Here is an 18,804-nt window from a genome sequence, read left to right as displayed (position 1 = left end):
GTCAATGTCTGTAGAATAATCACATCACTAAAATAACATTATAATGCCTTGTGTTTTAAATAAAACCAGGCACCTTTTCACGTTGGGATGAATGTAACTTTTATCTGCCAGATATAACTGTCATCTTGGAGGCTTATTGCTGAATAAACTCACCCTTTCTAGTTCTTTTTGAACTCTGGCTACACCTGATCTGGCTGACAACTCCTCTCCAAGATGACTGATTAAAACTGGCTTTTTTTCCGGCTTCTGACTGAATTGCTCTGCTTGACCTCAAACTAACTCTGGCAATCTGATCTAATCTTCTGACTGCTCTGCTTGACCTCAAACTAACTCTGGCAATCTGATCTAATCTTCTGGTTTCTCATTCTCTGGCTCCTTCTGTCTTCACCTGTAACCAGTCTCTGTAAACTTGTCCTGTCCAGGAAAAACTACCTCCTCTCCCTCACACACACTATTCTCTTAAGTCACCCCTTTTCCCTGTGCTGCTCCTCTGAGATTTGGGTATGTCCTATTTCTGACTCATTTTGTCACACCTTTCTCTGATTCATCACTTTGTCTACCCCTCAATTACATGTCACTCTCAAACATGGCTTCTTCTTTCTACAAAACTAATCATACCTTCATTGTTTAGGATTAAAGATGTATTCTAAGGGTGTGTCTGTATTCCAGCAAGATCATATTGTAATCCAGTGCATGTCTGCATTCTAGCCAGATCATATAGACCTAGAAGGTCATTAGATGTGATCCGTTGCCAGAGCAGCCATGTTGCTGGATTAAAGTCCCTCTATATCGATGTTCCATTTAAGAAGCTGTAAAAGTGTTCTTAGTACTAAGAATGAAAAGCAACTGGAGAGTCTAACAAAGTCTTCTGAAATCTAGTGACAGCTTGATTCTCTTTAACTTGTGCTGACAGGGAACTGTCAAATCACATTAAAAATGTCTCCAACTGAAAGTTTGATTTCTGGAATACAATTTGCTCATTCTTCCTTCCTTTCTTTCTTTCTTTCTTTCTTTCTTTCTTTCTTTCTTTCTTTCTTTCTTTCTTTCTTCTTTCCTTTCTTCATTCTTTTCATTCTTCCTTTCTTTCTCTTTCTTTTTTTGTTCGTTCATTCATTCATTCTTCCTTTCTTTTGTTCTTTCTTCTTTTTTTCTTTTCTCCCCCCACCTTTTTCTTCATTTTTTTTTTTGGACTAAAAGTTTCATTCCCAAAACAGAAAGTGGCTCTTAATGTTTACATTTTTACTAGGCATAGTGTTTGGAAATTCTTGAAGAAGAAGAAAACAGGAGTGAATTGGATATCACCTATTTTTACTTAAAATGGTGTCATTAGAAGGGGACACTTAATGTCATCCCAGCATGTGGGAAGTTAGAGGAAGGATGATAAGGTGGTCATATCTGCAATACAGCAAGTTCAAGGATGGCCTGGGCTACATGAGACTTCCTCTGAAAGAGAAAGAAAGAAAGAAAGAAAGAAAGAAAGAAAGAAAGAAAGAAAGAAAGAACAACAACAATCAAAGAAAAGGTCAAATTGTGTTACTAGAATATAAATAGAGGCTATGTATTCCTTTCAATTCCTGGCAGATGGAGACAAGTCTAGAGTTGTACATATTAACCCCTTTCTTTCTCTGCTTCACCATCATGTTTTCCAGTCTGACTGCAGGACATGATGTATAAAGGATACACTAGACAACAGATAGTCACAGGGCCCCTCTCTCTCCTCCCATCAGGTTTGGAGGGATGAAGGGCTTTGTGCAGCACACTAGCCTCGAGGGCTACTCTCGCTCCTTCCCCAGAGCAGCTTTGTACCCTCCCTTCAAATGGGAGAAAGAAGGGTTTTAAGGTCTCAGAAATCTGGAAGTAGGGTTTTAGAAGCAGGGTCAGTGCTTTGTGCTGGGAGGTGACCTAAGGGTATAGAATATCACCCCATGTTATGGGAAACCTCAACAGTATGAAGGTTCAAAACCACTGAAGGTGGATGTCTAGTTTTCACAGGGGATCTGGGTTCCCATTTGACTTGTGAGCCTGAGGGTTGGTAGATCCCATTGGGAATTGGATTAACCCCCTTCTTTCCCCACCACATTTTACTACAATGGATTTCTTCTTGTATTTATAGTTACCACTTGTTTGTAAGCCTCTCAGAGGCCAGAAACAGTGTCTTTAATTTATATCCACAGGATAATTTATATCCACATTATAATGTCTGAAAGTACATAGTAAACACATATAACTTGAAGTAAAAAGTGATTTGTCAACATGTACCTGAAACAAGTTTTTTTTAAACAATAACTTTAAAAACAACAATAAAAAACAAACTCTCTCCTTACTCTGGATGTAACACCATATCAATTTGGCTGTTTATTAAAACACTGAGAAGTACGCAAAATACCTAGTTGTTGACAATTCCAGTTGCATCAATTTGCTTTGTCCTATATCTGCTCTTGGGTCACAAGTCTGTGTAATGGGTAAGTACTCAGTCAATACACTGAACAAACAATCTAGTGGAAGGTGGTCTATACTCATAAACATACGAGAAACTTAATAAAGGCATTTTGAATAAATTGAAGGGCAGCATCACGTAAGGAGTCAAGAGCTTCTCCTTCACTCTACTTGCAGAAAAATAAATATGTGTGTTTTCCTAACAATAGCAGCTACAATAGGGAATACAATTGGACCCATGGATATTCTGCCATCTTTATTGCTGATGTCCACTGTGGATCTTAACATAGGGAAATTGGTGGTCTAAGACAACTGTCATTGTTTCAAGGATTATGTTATTTTGATACAAAGTATGTCTCCACAAGGTTCATCTCTTGAAAGCTGGATCTCCAGCCAGGGTGGTATATGAAGACAATCTGGGAACTTCTCAAAGAGGAGCTTAGCTGAGGGCTGTTACAAAGCCCCTTCTGCTTCCCGTCTCTCTTCATGTGAGGGGCCTCTCATCTTGGTGTTTTGCCTATTTACCAGCACAGGATCAACAGAGCCAAAGATTCTGAAATAGTGAGTCAAAGTAAGCGACTCCCCACAGAATAAGCTTTTTATATTATTATTGTTGTGTGTGCAGTGTGGGGTAGGGCAAGGCTGATGCAGTGCATGTATGAAGGTCAGAGAATAACCTAGTGGAGTTGGTTCTCCTCCATGTTCACATAGATTTGGGGATTCAGCTAATGCTGTCAGATTTGCTGAGTAAGTGGCTGGCTTTACCCATTGGGCTATCTCACGTTCGCCTAATGATCTTTATCTCGTATATGTTTGTCATAATGACACAAAGTCTGACTAATAGAGATATCCTCCAAGATTCTTGCCTTAATCCAGGCATGATGGAGCATGTCTGCCATCTGTACTTGGAGCCAGAAGTAGGAGCATCAGAGTTAGAGGTCATCTTTGACTGTTGTACTGGCTAGTTTTGTGTCAACTTGACACAGCTGGAGTTATCACAGAGAAAGGAGCTTTAGTTGAAGAAATGCCTCCATGAGATCCAACTGTAAGGCATTTTCTCAATTAGTGATCAAGGGGGAGGGGGCGCTTGTGGGTAGGACCATCTCTGGGCTGGTTGTCTTGGGTTCTATAAGAGAGCAGGCTGAGCAAGCCAGAGGAAGCAAGCCAGTAAGGAACATCCCTCCATGGCCTCTGCATCAACTCCTGCTCCCTGACCTGCCTGAGTTCCAGTCCTGACTTCTTTCAGTGAAGACCAGCAATGTGGAAATGTAAGCTGAATAAACCCTTTCCTCCCCAACTTGCTTCTTGGTCATGATGTTTGTGCAGGAATAGAAACCCTGACTAAGACAACTGTATAGAATACATGGATAGTTTGAGGTAAGTCTGAGCTCAATGAGACCTTGTGTTATCTAAGAAACAAAGAAATCCTCAGCTCGGATATTGCCCACTGCCCACTATAGAACTCATTCTGGCTGTGTGTGTGTGTGTGTGTGTGTGTGTGTGTGTGTGTGTACGTGTGTACACATCCATTTATTTCTTCTCTGCCTCATCTCCTGTCATGGCCAACACATACCTATTAATTTGGTAGTATCTTCTAAAACTCTTTTTCCAAAAGGGTTTTCTTTGGTCCCCCTAAGAGATTAGGTATCACAAGTACCTCTAGAATACATTGACTGAGATCATAAATATCTTTTATCATAATATTCATCTTACAAATTAGTATCTGCCCTGTATCTAGGCTTATGGACTTTATACAAAATAGAATTTTTGTCTTACCCATCACTGCATTTCCAGTACCCATGTCCAGTTTACAGTTTACAAGTAATTAAACAAATTAACCATTTCCTACCTTGAAAGAAGTGACTCAGTAAAGTCATCCTTAAATAGGGAGTCCATAGAAATGGGTTTAAGTCCTATTATCATCTTGGTGTAGTTATTTCTTTCGAGTCTGTCTCCTTCTTCAAAAATTCAGGCTAAATACTATGATTTCATTTGCTCACATGAGAAATGAAAGAGAAAATGAAGAGACATTTGTACCATCATAGATTGCAGAGAGAGAGAGAGTCCTGAATAATAATCCTGAATGTGACTGTTTACATAACATGGCTGAAAGTACCAACTCTAAACCAATGGCCTTTTCCACAGAGCTGTGTGAGGCCTGCCCTTGGATGCACAGTTGAAACTGCTCAAGGTGCAATGAGCTGAGTCTGCTAGTCAGACTCTTGGGTGATTTCTCCAGCTCACTGAGTGGTTGGGGCCAAGAGCTACAACCGTCTGTTGTTTTCCTGCAGTCTATGCAAGACAGAATCATTTCTGTTGTTTTATTTATGAATCCTAAGCATTACACTTCAGCACCAAAACAACAGAATCATACATTTGTGGCTCTCTGTGGTTCAAGTCTAAGGAGGTCAGTTAAAATCGAAGGCAAATTCAACGTCTATTATTTATAATTTCTATCCAACTTCAAAACACATGGGGCTTTGTAGGTTAATGCTCACAGGAATCAGTCTATTTAAAGCATGTATTAAAAAGCATTAGATAGAATAGTACAAGACATTCAATCCACAAACCTTGGTATGGTGAAGAGGGACATATTATCGTACGTGTTTGAAACATGTAAGTCTGGGGTAAATATGACATTTCCTAAGGTCCCTAGATCCACAGTGCTTCACTTTCCTATTTCATCACTCCCCCTTTATCTTATAGAAATACAATTTTTTTCTGATATCGAAGGAGAGGAAGAATAAATTCACACTTTCTGACTAGTATGATGTGAAATATTGGAATTTCTTCTTGGGCATCCTTCCTTCCAATTCTACTTGGGTGTTTGTTGTTGTTGTTGTTGTTGTTGTTGTTTCAATAATTAAAACACACCCAAAGATAGACTCATATGCTGGAATGACTACACATAGAAGAAACTCAGTTACACTCACTTGCAGTAATAGCTTAGTCAATATGTTCAACGTCATCTGTATTCCGGAAAGGGCTCGTTCCAAAAGGCTGTGCCCACATGGATGGCCAGTGCTCCCCATCTGGCTGCTGTTTTATGAGATCATTCGGGGCCTTGGTTGATGAAGTTTGCTCATATTTTTGTTTTAAAGCTTCAGGGGAAAACAAATCTTACCAATTATCCCACTCAGTGAGCTCATTGAGTTATTTGGTTTAATAAATTGTAAGGTATCACACTTATTAAATTGTGGGCTTCCTCCTGTCTTATATGGCTTCCATCCTTTCCTTACTACTTGCCCGTAAGAATAAGACTTAATCATAGTAACCACAAGGCCAGAAATAACCTAGAAACCACATCCGCACTCTCAGACATCCCATAAATCATCTCAAATGAGCCTGTGTCCTAAGGTTTTTTTCCCTAGACTCTAAAAGATCTTCTTTCTAAATGCTTCAGAATCCAAAATTGCCTTGTCTTTGTCAACCACAAAGAAATATTCATCCATGGTATAACATAAATGATTTCTCTAGGATCAGGGTTATGATGTCAGGCATGAGTAGTTACATCACTAACTTGACTCATCTAGACTATGCACAAAGCCAAGAATACTAAACATTTAAAAAAAAATTGTTCCTGGCCCTGGAGTGATAGCTCAACAGTTAAAATGCTTACTGCTTGATCTTCCAGAGGGCCAGGTTCCAGCTCCCAGCACCTATAATGAGTGGTCCCAAAACCACCTGTAACTCCTATTCCAGATCTGACATCCCTTGCTCTTGGTGACCTGCACACACACACACACACACACACACACACACACACACACACACACACACACAAATTGCTTCTTTAATGTTCCAAGGAGCTGTGGAGCTGGCTTAGTTGATAAAGCACTTGTTGGGAAATGATGGGGACTTGAGTTTGAATCTGAAGCACCTATATAAAAGTTGGATGTAATAATGTATGCATGTAAGCTGGATGCCGCACTGGGGCTTGCTGGAGAGCTAGCCTAGAATTAGTAAGACTGAGGTTCAGTGAGAAAAACCTGTCATATTGACAAATAAGGTGGAGAGAGATTAAGGAAGATTCCAGTGTAGAGCATTGGCCTCCACACACCCATGCATGCACTACACAACCACACATGCACACATGCATGCACACATGCATACCTGTTTCAAATATTATCAAAATTACATTTTGCAATAGAAAAAAATTAGAAATATCCTATATTTTATTAGTGGACTTCTACTGTATGTGGGTGGTTGGGGGAGAGTGTTGTTTAAGAAAAAGGCAGGCCACTTGTATGAGATCTATGAAAATATTCATGCTTGGAATTTCCATAAAGAGACAAATATACAAAATTAGACCATAAGTCATAAAACCAGATGACAGTGGGCAGGAGGCATAGCTCAAAGATAGAAGACTTGCATCCACAAAGATTTGCATTTAACCCCAAACATCTCCAAATAAAGAAACAGAGAACAAACAAAAACCTAGATGCCAAACCAGATATCATTTGTAATCCCTAAACCATGCAGGCTTTAACTGAAGTTGACATTAAACAAAAAAAATACAATGTTATATATTAGTTACTCCCAAGCCATGGTGAAGTTGGGGGTAATACATAATTCTTAAGAACCCTCAGACATAAATATCTTTAATTACAACTATATACATTAATTTTAATATATGTAGAAAGTAATGATAGTATTTCCGTTTAGCACAGAGCTAAATCTAAGTTAGTACAAAGTTGGGCTATTGAGGTAAAAATATTAAAACAATACTCTATCACAACCTCAAACATGACTGAAAATACTATGAACAGTTCCAAATGGGAAATGCTCAGGAAGTACTGCCTCAACGACTTCACCAGCATCTCTGCCACATTTACTGTGTGCTTTGAGAGTTAGGACTGAAGTGTGGTCCTTTCGTTTGCCAGTTACGGCCTTTTAGACAGCGTCACTAGGGAAAGCACGGTTCCATAATGCTTTTGTTTTTCGACTTGATTGCTCTAGTCTACAGCACATTGATTAAAGCAGTGCATATGCATTCGGTATTTACTGTGCACAGTGCTCTTTCGCGGGTAATTTTGAGCAATATAAAGAGCTCTTTTGAACTACTCCATTGTCTTTCTTTAAAAGAAATTACTTGGGTTAGCAGATGCTGGAGAGATGACTCCGTGGTTAATTAAGTGTATTGGCTGCTTTTCTAGAGGACCTGGGTTCAATTCCCATCACCCACATGGTGGCTCACAAGCCATGTGTAACTCAGGCTCCAGGAGATCCAGCACCCTTTTCCAGCTTCTGTGGGTCCCAAACATGTCATTGGCGCACAGACATACACCTATAAAACAAAATGAAATTTTACAACTCCATCAAAACGTAATGCTCTCCAAGATGTACTTAACCAACGCAATGACCTATGTCCTAGAGCTTTGGACCTCCCAGGATGTGATGAATTGCCACCTTTAAGGGTAAACCAATACAACTTTTTTCCCCTGCAGAAACATGATGAAACTTAACTTTTAGAAAAGTTCTGGTAGCACTAGAAATTATGGTTTATGGAACAAGAGGGAGGAGCATAGTGCTGTACACTTTTAATTCCAGCGCTTGGGAGAAGCAGACGGATCTCTCTGAGCTCAAGACAAGCCTGATCTACATAGTTTCAGGATAGCTACATAGCGTCACGACCTTGTTTTGAGGGGAGGAGAAGAAAGGAAAGTACGAGGTTAGAACGCAGATGATGAGGTTTGCAAGGGCTCCTGAATTACAACCATGGGAACAAGCAACCTAAGTGTCGAGGTCCGGACAACATGGCACCGGAATCTAGAAGGGAAGACAATTATGGGAGATTGTAAATGTTACATTCTGTTCTTCCTCTCAGCCCCATGCTCTCAGAAATAAGACTCAGACTCAAAATATAATTTACATATACCTTGGCCATATAGCTAGGCACGTCTCTGACTAGATCGCTAACAAACTATCCCATTCATTTTAACCTACGTATTGCCACGTGGCTGGTTACCTGTGCTCGGGTACTTCACATCTTCCCTGGCAGATATCCTGTGCCTAGTTCTAGTCCAGAGTTCTCCAAGATGTCTCACCTCAGATTTCCTGCCTACAGCATAAGCCATCGGATTGACAGCTGTCACATCCATCCAGACATAAGATGCCTCAGACACTTCTTGTGTAAGCCTTTAAAGACTGAGTCGGGAGCCTGGGAAGAACAGGTTTTATGGGAAAATCGAATTCCCCTGGGGAAATGTTGACTTCAAGCACCATAGACGCTTACACATGTCCGTCCTATGGGTCCTTTAATGCTCAAAAACGGGGCTGAAATTCGGGTGTCCAAATTATTAACACAAGTGAATCATGTGTTCATCCAGGAAAAGATTTAAAACTAAGGAAACAAACTCAGACTAAACTTTAAATGGCTCCCTCCTTTTAGAGATAAGAGCACTGGCATTGACTGAAACTGACTCTACAGGAGACAGGACTCCAGAAACCAACTGAAAAAGGTTGGATAAGAATTTAAATCTACAGCTCAACCTATCTATAGTCCTCATGATTCTCTTTCCTGGAATTTGAGTGTATTCTCGGTTTTACTTGTATTTTCTTTCAATTTTTGAAAATGTTTTACATGTGGTTTCTATTGTGTCGATAGCTAGAAATGCTATTTCTAAATCGCCATATTTTCTTCCGGCTGCCTGCATTCACAGGACAGTGTTCAGTGATTTTCAAATGTGACTTTTTAAAGAGACGAGAACAGTATGTTTTCAAAGCATGCAGTGATGGGGGTTCCTTTACTATTGTTTGGATGTTTGCTTGCATCTATGTCTGTGCACCACATGTGTGCCTTGACCTGGTGAGTGCAGAGGTCATAAGGAACTAGGGTTGCAGATGGTTGTCATCTGGGAATTGGATCTAGGTCCTCTTGGAAGAACAGCCAGTGCTCTTAACTGCTAAGCCTCATGATGTAAGTTCTCAAACACAGATTTTAATTGGGAGTGGGAACACAAACCTTTCATCTCAGCACTTGGGAGGCAGAGGCAGGCAGGTTTGTAAGTTAGGAGGTCTATGTAGATAGGTATGCAATAGACAGACATTGTCACCCCCACCACCACCAACCCCCCACACAGTATTATTTTGACCTACAAGATGGCTCAGAGGGTGGTGGCACTTATGACTAAGCCTGACTTGAGTTCAACCCTTGGAACTTACAATGTGAAGAAAAGAAAATCCAAGTTGACCATGTGTACACACATGGTAGGGGGTAGTAAAGACATCCTATTTACAGTGTGTATGTAAATAGGATGTCTTTACTACCCCCTACCCAAGGCTCAGAGATCTATGCAGAAGAGGAAGTGGAAAGATCATAAGAACTAGAGATGATGGGTGAACCCCAAATAGCATTTTCCATACTCAAAACAGCTGACGGAGTGAGACTAAGACAAGCCTGAACAAGTTCAAGCCAGACAAAATCCCAACACAAAGAAATGGAAGGAGGCACAAAGTTCCACTACTAAGCACGATGCTACTTGCAATTGATAGCTCCTGGAAGAGGGGAAAAAACAGGTCTTCTTTATGTAAACTGATTCTGGGTATATCAACTGCACTCTAGGGCCAGCCTTGTGCTCAGCAGTTAGCCAACAGAAAACACATTGCATGACTATGTATATGTGCTTTTTAGTTGGGGGCAGTGGTATATATATCAATATACATTTATGAAAAATGTAATTTTAAAAAGCATAGAAACCCAGGCTTACTTTTTGGATGCCTGATGACACTGTTGTGGTATCACTTTTAACTAATGACTGTTTTTAAGGGTTTTCTCTAGCTGTCAAGTTGGCGTGTGTTTTAACTGCAAAAGAGCATGAGGGTCAATGTATGACTGTGACTCCTTACATCACGGTGTGGGTATAGGTAGAGAGAAGTTCCTCTTCAACATGTCAGGAGAATAGGTTTTCCTCTCTCACCTTGGGGGTCTCCACAGCCTTTCACAGAACAATTGGGCTTTCCATTCCGGTGTCAGCTTGGAAATAAATGGTTTTGTTCCAAAATCCATAAATGCAAAATAAATGATATTCAGGTTAACTCATACTTCACCACAGCGCGCAATGTAAAAGTAGGGGCGAGTGTACTCCTTTGTTCAGTGTGTGACTTTAATGTTCTTTATTATCTCATGGGTGCAATTTTTTAAACTTAAAAATGTATTTTGCTCACATTTTCCATTGTGTTCATCAGATCTGTTGAGCCCAGCATCTAACCTGCTATTGTTGCATGGGACATTTAATTAAATTGTTGAGTAATAGCTTACATGGTTTCCTTAAATAATGTGTTTTGCCAGAGTATTTAAAGAGTTGCTTTACAGGTTATTAATTTAACTGCTTACAGTCGAGAAGCAAAACAGTAAACTAAATTATTTGGAACTGTAATAGTTGAGAAGTAAACAAATGTAGCCATGGTCTGACCTAGTGCAATTACTGCTGTTATAATCTGAGTCTACGCTTTTGGAGGCTTTCTCCCGGATTGTTCAGATAGCGTTCCTAACTAGATAATCTTTGCTTCTTGGCTTTGCAGCTTTGCACGCCAGACCCAGAAGCCAGAGGCTGTGGTCTAATTTAGACAGTTCCACCTTTGCAGTAAACCTCCCAGGGCTTTCTGTCTCCCCCATACTGTATAAGAGGAAATACTCCTGCCCTAGGGCCCTTGCATTGGCCGTTCCTCTTGCTTGCTGCTATCTTCTATTTCACTTGGTCTTAAATCCCCATTCAGGACTTGGCCAAAAGTTGTCTTCTCTATGAGACTTCTGTTTTTAAAATGGAAATCACTTTTCACACCCATCCAGCATTCTGTATTACGTTTCCTTTCTCGGTTTCAGTCCATCCGATACATTCTCTAATGTACTATATAAGTCTGTAAGTTAATCTTCATAGACTCTTAAAACAGTGCTTGGTACACGGGTGAGGGAGCAGTTTATTTGGTAACAGCATAAAATGATTTGCACGTGAATTTATTATCTGTCTCCATGAGGACAGGGATGATTGCTCTTTTAGTTTATGACTATATACCCCATGCCTAGAGCGATGGCTACCACATGATACATACACAAAAACGTGCTTTGAACAAATGGAAGTCGCTATTAATATACAATAAAAGATCATAGAAGAGGATCTTAAAAATTGTTTTCTACGGTTTGAGAAACAGCAGCTGTCCCAAAAGACCAAGTCCTAAGACTGCTCTCCACAAAAGAAATGTAATTAAAATTAAATTTTTGAAATTCTTTGCAATATGCCAAAAAGGTACCTTTATCCGAATGGCAGTATTTTGAACTCCCTAGAAGAGCAGTACTTTTGGCTTTACAAGTCCCTGGTGTGACTCTCCAAACAGTGATTTAATATAGAGCCATGTGTTCAAATAAAAGAGAAAATATACTTGTTCATCGTTCAGTTGTTAGAAAAATGGCTGGAGAGAAAAGGAGATTTGTGTACACCAGTGAGCCCAGCACAGCATACGAAAGCTGGAGAGCAGAGTCAACAGATAATGAGTTCCTGTCCAACCTCTAATTCCTGGATTTGGGATAATCTTCCTGCAGAATCTCTCTGCAGTCTGGCTTCAGATTTCTTTATTTGTATTCAGCTCTGTTTATCTCCTCTGAAATGTCTAAAAAGGCTTGTAGGAATAGTTCATTACTAAGAATACCCGACTCTTGTTAAAACTAATCAGAAACTTTCAAAAGGTGGGGGTACGCGTGAAGCATCCTCTGCCGTTTCCATCAGCTCTTAGAGAAGAGCACAGACCCGCCCTCTTCTCCAGATCTCAACAGCCTTCCCATTCCTCCGGAGATCTTGAGTCCAGAACTCTGCCCAATATGGCTCTAACCATAGCTCTTATATTACAAAGTGTGGATTCTCTGGCCCATTTGCTGACATAGTTTCTTTCCATTCCATTCACTATAGAATGGTTGTGCTCTGTGTACAAGAGATTATCCGTATTAACAGGACAGAGGCTGGTTTGTCTTGTAGTATCAGATTTGCCCATTAAAGACAGTAAGGCTCTGGGCAGAGCTGAATAAGTGAGATCTCTGGAGAGATGTGGTATTAAACTGACAGCTGTTTGAAGGTACCTGTCTGCTTGCTGATGAAGGTGTTTATATGTAATCGGATTTAGAGACATTCACCATTGACAAAGCTCAGTGGTGAAGACTTTGGAATCATTTAATCATTCTGCTGAGGCCCGAGTCTTCTGTGAACCTGTAAAAGGATATTAGAAATTTAAGTCTAGTCAAACCTCCAGCTTTAAGCAGCAAGATGTGTTCTCTGGCCGTTCTCCCCCCCTTTTTTTTCTGAGACAGGGTTTCTCTGTGTAGCCCTGGCTGTCCTGGAACACAACTCATTTTGTAGACCAGGCTGGCCTCGAACTAAGAAATCCACCTGCCTCTGCCTCCCAAGTGCTGGGATTAAAGGTGTGTGCCACCACCGCTGAACCTCTCTAGCCCTTCTACTGCAAGTTTCTTTCCATTTCAACCATTTCATTAAAAAACCATGATGATTTTTGTTATCAGCAAAAGACAGGATCCTTTTTCTCTTTTTCTGGGTACCAGGTTCTCAATTAAAGACCCATAAGGTTCTGGGCCATGTGTATTCATTCCAGCAAACAGGTGGTTAGTTTGAAGGAACTATCAGTTTATCTAGGAATGATGGTACACATGTTGGTTGGATAAGATCCAGAACAATGTGCCCTTCCTTCCTAACTCTTTAAGAGAAAAATTGATTTTCATAATGTCTTTTTGCAAGCACTGAGGTATAATTAGTCTTTAAAGATGTTAGTGTATATGTCCAAAACTTTTAATGCTTCCCCCGGGAGTGCATGAGATATGCTTTCTCCCACCCACACTCTCTCACACTGAGTGTGTCTTGCACTGTCAACATCCTAGGAACACAATGCTAAACGACAACTCAGTCCCTGCCCTTAAAAACGTTGGCTAATTGAGGTGACAGTTGAACAAATACAAAGGCTGAGTTGTGCTCTAAGAGGGACCTTCCAGGTCGATCTTAAATGAAGCAGAAATTTCTAACTTAGCAAGGGAGGGGAGGGCCGATGAGAGCAAAGTTTCTGAAAAAAAATTGACATATGAACTGAAATTTGAATGATTATAGAGTTTATGGGGGCAGCTGATGTAACAATTACGAAGTATGTTATAGAAAAAGGAGCGATATGCTTACAGGTCTACAGGGAAGAAGAAACTTGAGCTGTTTCAGAAACAGAAAATGACGTAGCTGTAACATAGAGAAGCGGTGGTGACCAAGAAGGTACAAGGCTATGCACGCTCACAAACCGAGGCATTCGGATTAATTCTAAGAGCAAGAAAGAGCTGGTGATTGGGGTTTTGAAGAAGAACGACAAAATGTGTTTCAATTACCTCTTCAAAAATGGCTAAGTCAGAAGAGGTCTGTATTGCAGGTGCTATAAACAGTACCCAGCTAGGAAGATGTAGTATTCTACCGTATGAAATCAAAGAGAGCTTTCAATGAACCTTCAAAACATGGTAGGAGACCATTAATCCCCTCAAATGGCAGCCTTTGACAAGTGTTTCATTCCAGATTGAGTACAGCACAGGATTTTTTTATTATGCTTATGATAGGAACAGTAATCTACTGTTAGGGGGACTATCCGGATTTAGATTGAAACTGTGACTCTTTTAGCTTGAGTAGCCACGGTAGACTATCAACAAAGTAGGTGGCAAACAATAGCTTACCAACTGATAGTACTACTGTAAAACAGTCGCCGATCTAATGGAATAAACCCTTCAATGTTTTGTTCTCCGAAGGCAGCCTCTAGGTAGAGAACAATCAGAGGTGAAGTGCTCCTAAGCCCTCTTCTAAGCTTTATTCCCCCTTTGTATTTTTAGTCCAACTATTTCCAGTGTTCCACCAAAAATATTAAAGCCTTCCTACACATCTGACACAGGAATACAACAAACTCCATAGACAAGTCTCCAATGTCATGTAACTTTTTATTCGCAAGTGGAATTAAGCAGTCACAACAAAGTGGTAATTCTTAGGGAGGAGAGGGAGTAGAAGGTGGGGTTCCTGGCCAATATCTTGGTGTACAGGAACAGGTTAGAGTCTAGAAAAGGCTTTTGTAACTGACAATAAAGTTTAATGTTAAGGTGTCAGAAGATACTGCAGGTTTGAAAAGGAGATCTCTGTAGAAAGGCCTGCAGGCGAGCACTGACATTTAGAAATAGTTCCCCTAGCTTGGGTACAGTATGAGGAGGCTAAGATGCCCTGGAGAGTGTAGCCCCAAAGCAGGCACAGTTCCGTGTGTGTGTGTGTGTGTGTGTGTGTGTGTGTGTGTGTGTGTGTGTGTGTGTGTAGGTCCTCTTTAGCAGAGTTCATGTGGGTGATGATTTTTTAAACATCACCAAACCCTTAAAAGGTTCTGACCTGTGGAATCCTGAAAACATTTTAGAGTAAACACAAGATGATTATACTGTTTGGCAAAGACAGTGCATGTGTTGGCAAGATGAGAAAACCTCTGAATTCAAAGAACATCGGACACCAATCTCAGGCGGTAGAAAGCTTAGACGACAGGCGTGAACCACTGGGTACATACTGTCTGCTCAGAAGTTTTATTCCTTTGCAATGAGTCTCCAGCTGGCCTCAGAGGCAAAGGCAACCCTGTCACCATTCACATGTGACCTCATAACCTGTCAGAGACTACTGCTTCTCTTCTTCATATCTCCCCTCCCATTAGGTGCAACTCTTTACTCTCTTCAGGGACCACTAACCCAAGGATCAACAAGTCGGAAACAGCTCAGAGTGGCAATCTCTACATGCAGTAATAGCTGCGGCGTTCACAAGAATTATACCCATAATCACCAAGACTTACCCTATTCGTATTATCTGTGCTTTATTTTATTATCTGCATGTGCACTTGGCCTCAATTATCTCTTTTGGCAATACTATGAAGTATTATAATCATGATTTTGGCAGATAAGGGCCCTAGGCTCAGAGAGGCTAAGTGTGACTTTTTCCTGACCCAATCATTTAACATAGCTTCTCATTTTCTAAAGAGTTCTCTACAAAGGCTAACTGCCAACAAGTGTGGCGAAAATCGTATATTTTAAGGTATACTTTCAGTTTCACTTAAACAATGTTAAGAACTCAGAGGAACACCGGCTTTTACAACCGAATACCTGGTTATCATTTTCTAACTTTTTGGCCTTGCATATTTCAAGTTGTGGTGGCAAGGTCATCTTAGACTACTAACAGCAGTTGGGTGAGCTCCCATCACTTCAGCGATGAGGGCTACTTCCCAGCTATGCTCATAATCACAGTCAGTTTTCCATCTTCTCAATAGTGGACAACCATATCTGAATAACAATGCATATACTGTTGATCACTAGGGGAGACTTAACCAAGTTTCACTTGTTTCGAAAGCAAAATACATGCAGATAAGGCAATATTAGGATTAAAAAGGTCAATTTACGCCATCCTTAAACCTGCTACCGAAAAGCATTTGTTCAACAAATTGAGTAGTTTAGGGGTATGGCACACACTGCAGACTGTGATTTAAAGTGATTGACATCTTTGGCACAATGTACAAGGGAGAGGCGTGTAGCTAAACATTTGCCAATATCCTTTCCTGGAAAAGTCAGTTGTGAGAGAAGCAACGATGCATGTACGGAACGTTTTAAAAGCCCGAAATCCACTTTCCCCAGAGTAGGAACTTGCAAGTCCATTAACAGGGACCGTAGTGAGAATTAGCTAGTCGACTTGGCTTTCTAATTAGCCCAAGAGAGAAGGCAATACTGCCTTTCCAAGTGAGTCCTCTTTTAGTTCTGTGGTGTTTGCACATCTCACCTGGGCCTTTCGATTACAAATCCACCTCCTTAAGGAGCCCTGTGAAAAAACAAGATTAAAAAAAAAAAAAACAGCTATAAATCAGCCACGTGGAGTTACTGCTGCAGCAGCGGTGGCTGACTTCCTGGTTTCCTTCCTGCAAGCCTCTGGCTGGGGAGATTGAGCAGTGGGCGTCGGGAAGGGCAGGGCAGCCTAGGGCGTCTGCAGGTCCACCTGAGGGGCACCGGGCGGCAGCATCCTGGCAGGGCACGGGCGTCAAGGACAGAGTTTTGGTCCCTAATTACAATAAAAGTTTGGGGATCTGCAAGCTTTAGGAAGCGGAGCCTTAGGGCAAAGGCTAAGACCAGACCTGGGGGAAAGTGTTAAGTTAGTTCCAAGGTTACTAGGGACTCGCGGGTGGTGGGGGGTGGGTTCTCGCGGTCGCGGGTGGAGGAAGGGGGTACTGCGGAGCTAGAGCGGGCAGGTAGAGAGAAGGGAAGCCTGGAAAGCTACACACGCCGGCCGGTCGGAGCTCTGCGGAGGCCGGCGGAGGGGAGGGGGTGCGGCAGAGCAGTGCAGAGGCAGGCGCGGGGAGGGGGCGGAGGGGCGAGCCAGGGGAAGGTAAAGCCGAGGGGAGTTCCGGATCTGGTGCTGGAGAGGGCAGGCGGTGGGGAGGGCGGCGGGCGTAGTGATCCGGGGGGGGGGGGGGGGGGAAGGAGGAGGAGGAGGAGGAGGGCCGGGGGAGGGGGAAGGAGGGAGGGGAGAGCGGTGGCGGCGGCTGCGCCGGGCTGTGTGTCTCTCGCCGCCGGAGGAAGATGAGGCTGAAGATCGGGTTCATCTTACGCAGTTTGCTGGTGGTGGGAAGCTTCCTGGGGCTCGTGGTCCTCTGGTCTTCCCTGTCCTCGCGGCCCGACGACCAGAGCCCACTGAGCAGGATGAGGGTGAGTGACCCGCCTGGCCCCCTCCGGCAGAGGCGACCTGCAACTTGTTTTTTTGCGCGCGCGCGTGAGTGTGTGTGTGTGTGTGTGTGTGTGTGTATGTGGCGGGAGCAAGGGGCGGCGGGGTCGCGGCCGCGTGGGCGCCGCAGCTCCGCAGGTGGCGCTGGCCCGGCGCCGGCCGATCGGGGGCGCCTAGCCCTACGCCGCGGGTACCCCTCGGCCGCCGCCGGCCCGCCCCCTGGCCGCCCCTTCCTCCCGCGCGTCCCCGCCCCGGGTTCAGCGCCGTCACCCGCGCTACTGCTGCTGCTGCCGCTACCGCGGCCGCCGCGGCGGCCGTGGTGGCGGCTATAGGCGGCCGCTCCAACGCCGGGACTGCCGGGGCGGAATCGCAGGACAGAGTCGGCTCCCCGGAGCCGAGGCTGCTCGGCGTCCGACTCGGGGCTACGACCCCCGCGCTGGCGGCAGGCGGGCGCGGGGTTGGTCCGAGCTGCGGCCTGTGGCGCGTGCAGGCCTGAAGGAGGCGAGATGCCGGCGCCGCCGCCGTGGTCCGGTGGAGCAGGCCCCGCGGTCCAGCCTCTCCTGTGGTCCCCGCCCAGTCCGGGTGCTCGCCGCGGGGGCGCCCCTAGCCTGTCCGCCTCGGGCTCCAGCCCACGGCGCCGCCTCTCCGCAACTCCCGTGGCCGGGAGCCGGGTGCAACGTGTAGCTGAGGCCTCGCCCCGCACCCCTTGTCCCTTCGATTCCCGGACAGGGGAGAGACACGTCCCCACCCGGATCGGCGTCCCTGCACCGGGGCGCCTGGGAGCCCCGGTCGCCCGCTGTGCTCCCTCGTCCTGCGGATCCGGAGCGGGCTCCAGTCCCCCGGCCCTACCTGGGCTGCTCCGGCCGAGGACCTAACTTGTGCCGGCTCCTGGCCGCCCCTCGCTGCCTGTTCCATCAGCCTGACGCCGAGAGGCGCGCTCCGCTGGGACGCATCCGTCTGCCGCCCTCGGCGCCGGCGTTAGTCTTGACAGTCCCGGCTTTGAGGGTTTAGTCAGGCTTCTCGGAACTTTAGTTACCGGGATCCGGCCACTGCGCTACGCTCGCCCCGGCAGTTGGCGGCGCGAACTGCTTCGCACCTCCCCAGCTTAACCCCCACCCCCTCAGCTTGGTGAACCGTTACACCCCCTGCTCCCCCGGAGTTCCTCATCCCCGAGCCCTCCAAGCCCCACAACCTCGAGTCCAGGTTAGACTCAGAAGAAGTGGGAGACACTAGGAGTTCTGGACACAGACGCTGAGCAGCCGTGGGAGGAGTCTCTTAAGAAAGTGCCTTCTGCAAAATCAGCGTTGCAGCTACATAATCTACTTTATTAATTTTACTTTTGGAAAGTTAGCGTCAGGAAGTTGAGGGGAAAAGCTTGTGACGACCTTCCAAGAGTAGGGCTCTTCAGTTGATGCTTATGACACACACAACTTAATCTGTAAATTGCTGCATTTGGGGCTGGCCTTACTGAAGTGGAGTCTCACCAAAGTCTAAATTGATGAATTTTTTTTTCCTTTTCACTGTGTTTGGAGTGATTTTTTTTTTGTATATTTTTGCTCTCAAACTGATTTGATGAGATGAATATTGAAATTGATTTTTTCAAGTCATGAACTGCTCTTTT

The 18,804-nt window shown here is 43.7% G+C and overlaps 1 protein-coding gene and 1 long non-coding RNA gene across 3 annotated transcripts in view; one reads left to right on the top strand and one right to left on the bottom strand.

Moving 5' to 3' along the window:
* Positions 1-6,589: 6,589 nt before the first annotated feature.
* On the bottom strand, positions 6,590-18,267 carry AW046200 (expressed sequence AW046200). Its single transcript, NR_040698.1, has 4 exons — positions 18,033-18,267; positions 12,560-12,632; positions 10,356-10,411; positions 6,590-7,723 (listed from the first exon to the last, which is right to left on the bottom strand). It is a non-coding gene; the product is annotated as an expressed sequence AW046200 (long non-coding RNA).
* Galnt7 (polypeptide N-acetylgalactosaminyltransferase 7) overlaps positions 16,965-18,804 on the top strand; it is a 129,231-nt gene continuing 127,391 nt past the window's right edge. For both annotated transcript variants that reach the window (NM_144731.4, NM_001167981.1), the window contains exon 1: positions 16,965-17,167. In NM_144731.4, the coding sequence (NP_653332.3) occupies positions 17,042-17,167 (126 nt within the window). In that variant the 5' untranslated portion in view covers positions 16,965-17,041. The remainder of the gene's footprint in view (positions 17,168-18,804) is intronic.

This window comes from Mus musculus, chromosome 8 (assembly GCF_000001635.26).
Source record: "Mus musculus strain C57BL/6J chromosome 8, GRCm38.p6 C57BL/6J".
Taxonomy (NCBI): Eukaryota; Metazoa; Chordata; class Mammalia; order Rodentia; family Muridae; genus Mus; species Mus musculus.
Note: the sequence above shows the minus strand (reverse complement) of the source record. Positions and strands in the feature narration are given on the sequence as shown.